The sequence below is a fragment of the Babylonia areolata genome, chromosome 22, assembly GCF_041734735.1.
Source record: "Babylonia areolata isolate BAREFJ2019XMU chromosome 22, ASM4173473v1, whole genome shotgun sequence".
NCBI lineage: Eukaryota > Metazoa > Mollusca > Gastropoda > Neogastropoda > Buccinidae > Babylonia > Babylonia areolata.
This window is the reverse complement of record NC_134897.1, coordinates 29,052,175-29,062,783: the sequence shown is the minus strand read 5'-3', so window position 1 is coordinate 29,062,783 and position 10,609 is coordinate 29,052,175. Positions and strand designations below refer to the sequence as shown.

General features: G+C 39.4%; 1 protein-coding gene across 1 annotated transcript in view; it reads left to right on the top strand.

The window, feature by feature from the left end:
• Positions 1-70: 70 nt before the first annotated feature.
• LOC143296978 (6-pyruvoyl tetrahydrobiopterin synthase-like) overlaps positions 71-10,609 on the top strand; it is a 14,005-nt gene continuing 3,466 nt past the window's right edge. The window contains exons 1-5 of the mRNA XM_076609068.1: positions 71-319; positions 6,645-6,758; positions 7,249-7,328; positions 7,741-7,763; positions 8,887-8,943. Coding sequence (XP_076465183.1) covers positions 6,658-6,758; positions 7,249-7,328; positions 7,741-7,763; positions 8,887-8,943 — 261 coding nt within the window. The 5' untranslated portion in view covers positions 71-319; positions 6,645-6,657. The remainder of the gene's footprint in view (positions 320-6,644; positions 6,759-7,248; positions 7,329-7,740; positions 7,764-8,886; positions 8,944-10,609) is intronic.

Here is a 10,609-nt window from a genome sequence, read left to right as displayed (position 1 = left end):
CGGGAATCAACGGAAATGATCGGAAACAGTCGAATGAATGTAAACCACTGAGCTATAAATAGAACTCAGGGCTGATGGAGCGTGTTTCGTCGAGCACTATCGCAGTGGCTTTGCTGAACAGGTGGAAAGATACACGACCCATACACGTAACTCGTCCAACCTCATACACGTAACTCGTCCAACCTCGACACTTGAGCTCTTGACAATCTTTCGAATCCAGCAAGAGAAGTGGCCGACACACAGGAAAAGAGAGACAATTCAAGCCTGTTCATGCGAAAAGTTCGTCTGCATTCGACACCCGCAACGGCTGGAAACAGAGGTAAGCATGAAACGTGGGCAATGGTAATGAGTGGTTACATATTCCGTATGCAGCTTTCATCTGTGACCGTAATACCTCAGAAAAAAAAGTCAACTGGTGCAGATGCCACAAGGCAGCATACTTGCCCCAGTGCTTTTTATAGTGGTCACAAATGACCACCCTGAATGTATGTGCAAAATATTTGCAGACGATAATAAACTTTATGGTAATGCACATAATAATCTTACAATACAAAAGGACTTATATAAGTTACAGGAATGCATAATTTAATGTGTCAAAGAGTAAAGTAATGCACACGGGAAATAAAAATTCAGAAAGCAAACACCATATGAAAATAGAAAACACCGTACAGGATACTGAGAATTATATAAACAAAGTGAGAAAGGTTTAGCTTTCATTAACCATCAATAATTAATCATCATTTGACACACATATATAAGATACAATAAATAAAGTCAATCAGATGATTGGAGTAATTAAAAGAAGATTTACCTATTCAGGTAAAGATATTTTTTCGTAAACTTTATAAAGCAGTTGTTAAAGTACACATAGATCATGGTAATAGTGTGTGGCACCCATATATCAAGAGATAATCTGTTGGTGCAAAGAAGAGCAGCCAAGCTTTAAGAATACAAATCTTTGGGCTACCAGCAAAGAATAACATACCTAAACCTGCGTTCACTAAAGGGGAGAAGATTAAGAGGAAACCTACAAAATATGAAATTACTTTAATGATGTTAATGTTAAAAATATTTTTAGAATGTTAGATTACAAGAGTACAAGAAACTGAGTGATAAAAATTTGTAAGGAACACAGCAATACCAGCCTAAGGAAAAATTCATTGGCTACCAGAATTGCACAAATATGGAAAGCACTACCAACTGAAACTAAATTTGCATGGAATACTATGTTTAAAAATCTTCTTGATATGAACACCAGATGAACAGATTTTTTAAATTTTTATTTTATTATTTTATTTTTTTACTTTGATGAATGCATTATGTGGATATCCCACAAATATGGAAAAAAGAGACAGATATTGAAAGGGACATAAAAAAGGCTGAGGCCTAGGCAGACAATCTGTTGGTCCATATGATACAACTAATACTACTTAATTATGTAAGTATGTGATGCATATTTTATGACAGTTGTTTGTGATGTCAAAGCTACAATGATACTGTAGATTGTAAATCTCAATGATCCTTTAAATGTGCAATAACCAGGGTTACACACATCCACAAGAATCTTCTTTGCACATTGTTTAGGTCTGTATGGTTCTTGTGACACAATTTGTTGATGTCTTTGGTTTTGATTTTTTTAACTGAATATATGTGATGCCATATCATTCTTGCTGTTTTATCAGCATCAGTTAACCATAGCAAAACTTACCTGCAAGTTCTGGACAGAATACAGAACAAGTCCCTCTGTCTTATCATGGGTGCAATGAGGTCAAGATGAATCAAGGGTATGGAGAAACATATTAAGATCCATCCTGATGTGTGTTTACTTGGCTGGCTGATTTGGTCTTCTTTCACTCTGTTTTAAAATATTTTCATGTTCTAAGTGTCTTCTGTGAAACTGAGATTCTATTAGCAGTGCAATCTTGCATGCAAAAAGATGCTGACACAAACAGATGAATAAATGAGCAAGCATGAAATGAAGAACATTCTAAATAAATGTGACAGAACATGTTGCATCACAACAAACATCGAAACTATTTGGTCCAGTTTTCATGTGCCCTACATGAGGGTAAAGCATTTTGAAACACCTTTTATGCTGTCACATGTATATATATATATATATATAGTTGAATCATTTTGATGTTATTCCCAACATCCAGGAAAGGTTCAGTTCATATTATATTATATTATATTATATTATATTATATTATATTATATTATATTATATTATATTATATTATATTATATTATATCATATAATATTATAACATATCATATTACATTATATTATATTTCTGTTTGAGTTATACACATTGCCTGAATTTAGTTGTTTGCTGTTGATTCCAATGTTGAATTTGAGGTTGATGCATTGTAGTGATCCATTGTACATGAAATACATTAAACAGTTGCATTTCAGTGTCATTACCGTTGATGTTTTCGCAAACTCCACTGTCATTATCATGATCGTTGTTGTCGTTGCCTCCCTTTTTCTCTTTTCTTTTTCTCTCTCTCTCATTTTTCTCTCAGAGATTTGCACTGGGAAAAGACCACAAACCAACTCCGATGATAAAAGAAATATTTTTGACAAAAATAAGGGGGACTTCGCATGATTTCTCACACATTGTGAGAAATCGTAGATGTGCCTCCCATGATTTCTTGCAATCGAGAGAAAGCGTGGGAGGGGAACGACCACGATTTCTCGCAATCCCACGATTTCTCTCAAAGTGGGGGTGCCACCCATGATTTCTCTCAAAGTGAGAGAAATCATGGGATTGCAAGAAATTGTTGGCTTACACCCCATCATCTGTACCATTTCAGTGGCATTACTCCCGCGCCACTCATTCTGAGTCCCTCATACACAGCCACACTCGGGTTCATCTGTCACAGTCACAGTGCCGGCAGTCCACAGGGAACCATCAATTTAGGTCACCAAGAGGCCACACACCAGAGGAGACCCTGCACTGCTGCTGAGTCACTTTGATGGTGTTCGGTAGTGATTTTTCTGATTTAATGTACTTAGGACACCACCTACTAAGCCCTCCACTGACAACAATAATGGCCTAATTGCGGAGCCAGACTGAATGAGCATCTCCCCCAGTGTGAAGACTGTCACCATGTCCCTTCAACGCCAGTCCCCCATGAATCTCCTGACACTGAAGACCTTGACAAGACTGACCCGAAGTGCGGAAGTAGAGGGGTTTCAAAACTGAGGTCACCATGAGAGCAGGGCATGAAAAGCCACATAATTTGGGGCTTTTTTATATATTGATGATGAAGAATGAGGATGATGATGATGATGATGATCATGATGCTGCTATGGAGGCCCATTTAGGTTTGGGACTACATGGCAAGGCTGTACTCTATGCTTCCTGTCGTAATGATATCCTGGTGTCAACCAGGCCTGAGATGAAGACACTTGCAGTGTTGGTCAGGAAATTAGAGCAACACACCCAAGGATGCATCTGTGAAGTTGATGATACTCAACCAAGTGGTATCAGTCTTCCCATTTAAGCCCATAGCGCACTCTACTCTGGGTAGGAGCCAGCTACGTGCCAAATACCCACCTCCACTGGGATTCGAACCCGTGTCCTCCCAGCCATCAGTCTGCGACCCTAACCACTTCGTCACAGCTGCTGGTCTAAGATCCATCCTTTTAATCAGAAAAGAGAAGTGAAGACTTTAATGCTGGCTAAGAATTGCAGATATGTGACTGATCACTCCATGAAACTTAAATCACACACTTTTACAAAGAACTGAGGGAAGCAGAGTAGTTTTATGCACAAGAGCAAGAGACTCATCAGGCAACATCAGAGAGTTTAGGGAAACAAACCACTGCTTCATTTGCATATTCCAGAACCATGAGCACCAGACCAGCCAGATATCATTCTCTGCACCTCTGTCCCACACATAACTCCAGAAGAATAGCACAATAACACAGCTTGATGGATTCTCATACTGCATACCTTTGACAGAAGAAATAAACTCACAGGAAGCTTGGGTTCATGTATACACCAATGAGCTGGACACCAGTGGTGTAGTAAATGGAGGAGCTGGTTACCTTATTAAGTTCCCTGAGGAGGGGCAGTTATTGCAAGTGTCACTTCAGGCTGGCACTGAACAAATTACAGAGCAGAGACAGCACTCATGCAGGCTGCTTCAGCCTGCCTCAGGACTCCAAGCATCTGTGATATCAATTGACTTTCCTCTCAGATGCCCTCTCTGTACTCCATTTTTCCTGGAGAATGACATGCTTCCCACCTGACAAAAGTTCTGCAACAGGTCAGTAGATCCAGAAGAACAGTCCTCCAGTGGGGTCCAGTCCATGAAATGAAATGGCAGGTGAGCTGGCAAAGTCAGGAGCCCAGGAAGACCAAGCAGGCAGCAGCATAAACTATTGTGGGAAGAAGAGCATCATCAGCTCACTCCTGAAACCAGAGATGAGAACCACCATCTGTCCAGAGAGCAGCTAGTGATCCTGGTGAAGCTCCGAACCAGCTACAACTGAATCAATGCTGACTTGAACTAGATGTTCAGGCTGGCACCCTCACCAACTTGCCTCTCTGGTTAAGAAGACTAGACACTGACCACATTCTTCAGAGGTGCCCTCTTCATCAATAATTTATTAGGTGGTGGTGATTGTTGTTTTATTGCTTCACATGGCTTTTACTGTATATTTAAGAAAAATTGTGTTGCTGGAAAGGGTCATGTTAATCTGGAGACAAAAACAATTCAATATGGTGTTATTTCCTAACTCAAGCAAGCAATAGCAAGTACTTTGTAAGGCAGTGATAAATGAATGACATAGTACACATTGTCCAAAAGTGTAACATAGATTTTCACAAGTTTGATATTGATTTCAGAAATAGGAAATGAAAGGGTGTAAAACATGATTACCAGTTTGTTATTAATCAGTATCCCGCATTGTCATTTCAATAGTTAATAGTGAAGTGTGCTTTTTTTTTTAATTGATTAAACAGTTATTTCAGTGAAACTTTTAACAGTTGAAAACAAAAGTGGTAAAGTAAGATGTCAAACACAAAGTTAGTCACTGCTGAACACCATTGAAGTGATGCAGCAGCAGTGCAGGGTCTCCTATAGTGTGTGGCCTACTGACAATGTAACAATAATAGTTCCTTGTAGATTGCCAGCACTGGAGCTGTGGCAGAATGAGTATGAGTGATTAAGGGTGAATGGCATGGGGTAATGCCACTAAAACTATGGAAGATGGGAAATCCTCCAATCTTCCACTCCCCTTATCTCACCCCCCAACACCCCCCCCCCATCCCCAGACACAAAAATAAACAAAGCAGTTATAAAACATACAGACCTTCTGATGCCTGATGCTTGTTGCTTTGTTTTCAAATTTTGAAACGAAGCAGGATTTCAGATGAAATGGTTTGTCTGAAACAGTTCAAGTGGTTTGTAAACAAATATTGTGTAATTTCTGAATCAGATGTGTACAACACATTTATGGCTTCACACTAACAGTCATTTTGCTGGGTGTGTGGATCTACACATCTATGTGGTGTGTGTGTGTGTGTGTGTGTGTGTGTGTGTGTGTGTGTGTGTGTGTGTGTGGTTACAGCTTTCAATTTAGAAAGTAAATGTTTTATAGATAATTGACCAAGATTGTGATTTTACTAAATGTGCTTGTGGTAATGTGTAGAGTCTGTTGCATGTTGCTGTACTCCACAGTTTCACACCTGTTTTTATTTCCACCAGCCCTGGTATATAGTTGGCCTGTTTGTTCATGCATCAGAACAACAGACTACATTGTACTCTGTGAGCCATCAGTGGCACCATCTGTTTTGTGCACACTTGAACATGTCATGTTTGAGTGCTGTAAAGAGAAAGGAATCTTCTTCTTCTTCTTCTTCTGCGTTCGTGGGCTTCAACTCCCACGTTCACTTGTATATACGCGAGTGGGCTTTTTACATGTATGACCGTTTTTACCCCGCCATGTAGGCAGCCATACTCTGCTTTCGGGGGTGTGCATGCTGGGGATGTTCTTGTTTCCATAACCCACCGAACGCTGACATGGATTACAGGATCTTTAACGTGCGTATTTGATCTTATGCTTGCGTATACACACGAAGGGGGTTCAGGCACTGGCAGGTCTGCACATATGTTGACCTGGGAGATCGTAAAAATCTCCACCCTTTACCCACCAGGTGCCGTCACTGTGATTCGAACCTGGGACCCTCAGATTGAAAGCCCAATGCTTTAACCATTCGGCTATGGCGCCCGTCGAGAAAGGAATCAATGTTACATCACAGCCTTTTTCTTAAAAAAGAAAAAAAGAAAAAAGTTTTCAAGTAAGATCAGGTTTCAGCACCAGTTGTCATTTATCCAGGCCGCACTATGATCTCTCTCTGTCTCTCTTTTCGGTGTCTCTCTCTGTGTCTCTGTTGCTGTCTGTATCTTTCACACACACATACACACACACTCTGTCTCTGTCTCTCTCTGTCTCTCTTTTTCTCTCTCATACACAGAGAAAGAGAGAGTGAGGGGGGAATTTAAAATTTAGTAAATATGTTGACATATGAGACAAAAAGTCAATGGAATGAATTGAAAAAGAAAACCTCATCCCCTATCAGGCCCTCCAGCTGTTCAGTAAAAGTGAGTCAGCTGTTCTTTTGTTTCAGACTGATTGAAATAATGGCCCAAAATCAAATGAACAGAAATGGGGATGGAAACAAACGTCCCATAGTGTATCTCAGTCGTTCTGACTGCTTTAGTGCTTGCCACCGGCTGCACAGGTGAGTAAAACGGATTTACATTGTTGTGTGTGTGTGTGTGTGTGTGTGTTTGTGTTTGTGCATGTTCCTTTTATGTGAAATGTGGTTTTGCACAAGTGTGAGGAATAATGAAGTGTGTGTGTGTGTGTGTGTGTGTGTGTGTGTGTGTGTGCGTGTGTGTGTGTTTCATTCTTTAGTTTTGCATCTTTTCACTGTTCCACTAGTGATGTTAAACAGGGTGTGTGTGTGTGTGTGTGTGTGTGTGTGTGTGTGTGTGTGTGTGTGTGTGTGTGTGTGTGTGTGTGAACATATATGTTTGTATGAATATATGTTTATGTATGTACATAAAACAGCACAGGAAATGATTTTATGATAATGAGCTGACTACTTCAGCCAGCCAGTTAGTGTTTCGTTATCCATTCGTTAACGGTACCATCTCAGAGCTGTGATAAATTGCTTTCAGTCAAGTATGCAAAGAATGTATATTCACAATAACTTTTGTCATATACAGCCCCAGTTTATCTGAGGAGCAGAACAAAGAAACTTACGGAAAGTGCAATAATCCCAATGGACATGGACATAATTACAAAGGTAATTTTGTTTGTTTGTTATATATAGGACATCAGATATTTGATTGAACATTGGAGGATATTTAGAAATGGGTGAACTGTCACTTACTCATTGATGTGAATTAATTAAACATGAAATTTTTTTGCTTGTAAGTGTCAGATGTGGTAGATATATTTGTTCAAAAAGAGAAAATAAAGTGTGTGTGTGTGTGTGTGTGTGTGTGTGTGTGTGTGTGTGTGTGTGTGCACATGTATGTTTGTGTGTGTGTGTGTGTATGTACATGTATGCATGTACTTATCTGTGTGCACATTTTGTGTGTGTGTGTGTGTGTGTGTGTGTGTGTGTGTGTGAGTGAGTGAGTGTCAACATGGACTCATGTCTATAATCTGTGAGTGACTTGTGTTCATTTCATTTTTGCTTTTCTTTTTTCCAGTGGAAGTGGTGGTCAGAGGCCCTGTAAGTATTTTCCTGTCATGCCATGATTCTTTGGTTACTGCATATCAAGACATTCTCTCTGTCTGAACATCATTGAAAAGACACAGCAACCAGGCAGACTGTCCCCTGGCAGGTGGCCTACATTGACCTAACAGTGATAAGTTTCTTTGTAGACTGGTGGTTGTGTTTGCAGGGGCGGGGGTGGGGTGGGGATGGGGGTATGGGGATTAGGATTGAGTGGTATGGGATAATGCCTCTGAGATAATTATATATATATATATTTGTGTGTGTGTGTGTGTGTGTGTGTGTGTGTGTGTGTGTGTGTGTGTGTGAGTGAGAGAGAGAGAGAGAGAGGGTGGGGTGGGGTGGGGTGGCGATTTGTTGTGTAGTTTTGTGTTCTTGTTTCAGAAAATATGTGTACATGCATAATTTTTTTATTTAAACATTGATAATAATAATAATAGTAATAATAAAAAAACAACCTATTTTTATATAGCGCTATAATTCGAGCATAAGCAAGCTCTAAGTGAAACAAGAAAGCATATAAAAAGTAGTAGAAACATAAAACAGAATCATTAATATTATAAAAACACAGTGCATGAACAGTGCATAGACATATAACAGATGTCAGCCTGTAACAGCTGCTGTTATTGTTTAGCCAGAACACAGACCGTCTCACACAGTCAAACCCAGGCAGTCACATAATTTTGCAACAGATGGCATCAAGCTGTGGGTCTGAAGCTCTTTCTCAGCTGTATCAAATCCACTGGGTCAACACGTATTTCATGATTGCTCTGCTGAAAGTTATGCGCTGATAAAAAGTGAGTGCAGAAAAAACAGAATGTACAGTCTGGCTGGGTTACATATACTGATGCAAGACATAGGTACACACATAGGGAGACTGACAGACAGGCACAAATACATGTATGCACCCATGCACACCCACACAGATGCATTCTTGTTCACACATGTGCACACCTATGTTCATGTACACAATGTTGACAGACATGCACACACACATGCATTCATGCACACATTTTGTACACATGATATTTAGATGATTTCAGAACAGAGTAACTGTGTGGTGTGTGTGTGTGTGTGTGTGTGTGTGTGTGTGTGTGTTGATGTCAACCTTTCTGTACAGGTTGATCCAGCGACCGGCATGGTTATAAACCTGCAAGACCTGAAACAGTACATCAACGTAAGTCAAATCACTCTGCACAAAAAGCATTCCTACTTCAAGTAAAGTCTGTCATACTTCTTTGGATTCCTGATGCAAAATGTGACTTTTGCTTTTGTGATTCTTTCAGTTCTTTGCCCTCTTTTTGTTATTGAAGATCTGACTCACATTAATCACATATAACAAAAAAATATTCATGGCATATTCTTCAAAGAACAAGAAGACAAGACTTCCTATGTGATTCGATTTCTAAAAAGTTGGTTTAAGATTTGTTATTTTCTTAACAAAAAAGTTTATTTATCTTATTATTCTTTGTTTATTGTCTTTTTTTTCACTCAACATCAAATATGTTCCAGATGAACTTGTTTAGATCTGACCTGACAAACACAGAAAATTAGCTTGTTATATTTTGTCTGTCATTATTTGTTAAAGATCATCTATTGTCATCATACATGTTATCATATTTTACCTACACACAGTTCATTTTGTCATTCTATCTGTCCTTGTATGTTGCACAAAATTCAGTTAGTCATCACATCTGCCATTGTATGTTACACATCATTCAGCTTCTCACCACATTTGTCATATGTTACACATCATTCATTTTGTCATTATAACTGCCATTATTTGTTACACATGATCCAGTTTGTCACATCTGTACACATCATTGATAAGAATCAGCATACTGTACACATCTTTGTGCCCAGACAATTTGAGTAACGCACAACATTCACACATTTTGGAGAAGAAAAAATGATCAGGGCACAAAAAGGATTTACATGAAGAATCACACTCATGCTGGTTAGAGACTACAGCACAGACAGCCACTAGGGTGCTAAAAAATCTGGTCACCTTGCTAAAACCTGTTAGGCACTTAAACCATCTGTCAAGAGGTAGAGTTACACGTAACAATGTAACACAAGAAGGGTTGCTGATAATAGTTTTTTTGTTTTTTTTTTTTTTTTCTGTGACAGGGATGTTTTTAGTCTGTGTAAGTGAAGTTTATAGCCTTGGTAAAGCATCCACTTTCACATGAACAGAAACAAGTTGTGGGACTGGTGCAGAGTAAGAGTTCAACAGTCTCATGTGACTGCTTTTTCTCACCTGTACATTGACTTTGACTTATTTAAAACAACTGTCTAGACAGGCACAATAGCCGAGTGGTTAAAGAGTTGGACTTTAAATCTGAGGGCCCCGGGTTCAAATCTCGGTGACTGCGCCTGGTGGGTAAAGGGTGGAGATTTTTCTGATCACCCAGGTCAACATATGTGCAGACCTGCTAGTGCCTGAACCCCTATTTGTGTGTATACACAAGCAGAGGATCAAATACGGACGTTAAAGATCCTGTAATCCATGTCAGCGTTCGTTTGGTTATAGAAACGAGAACATACCCATCATGCACACCTTGAAAGTGGAGTATGGCTGCCTACATGGCAGGTCATACTCGTAAAAGCCCACTCGTGTACATACGAGTGAGTGTGGGAGTTGCCGCCCATGAACGAGGAAGAAGAAGAAAAAACAACTGTCTTGTTGTTGGCGGTTATTTTCAGTTAATTGTTTTTTGTTTTCTTTGCATATATTACCAATTACTTGTGTCTGTACTCCATCATCTTCTATCTGCTTTGTTAAGGTAAATTCTTCACAAATTTGACTGTTTTCCTTTTACTTGATAAACTTTTAAAATGTG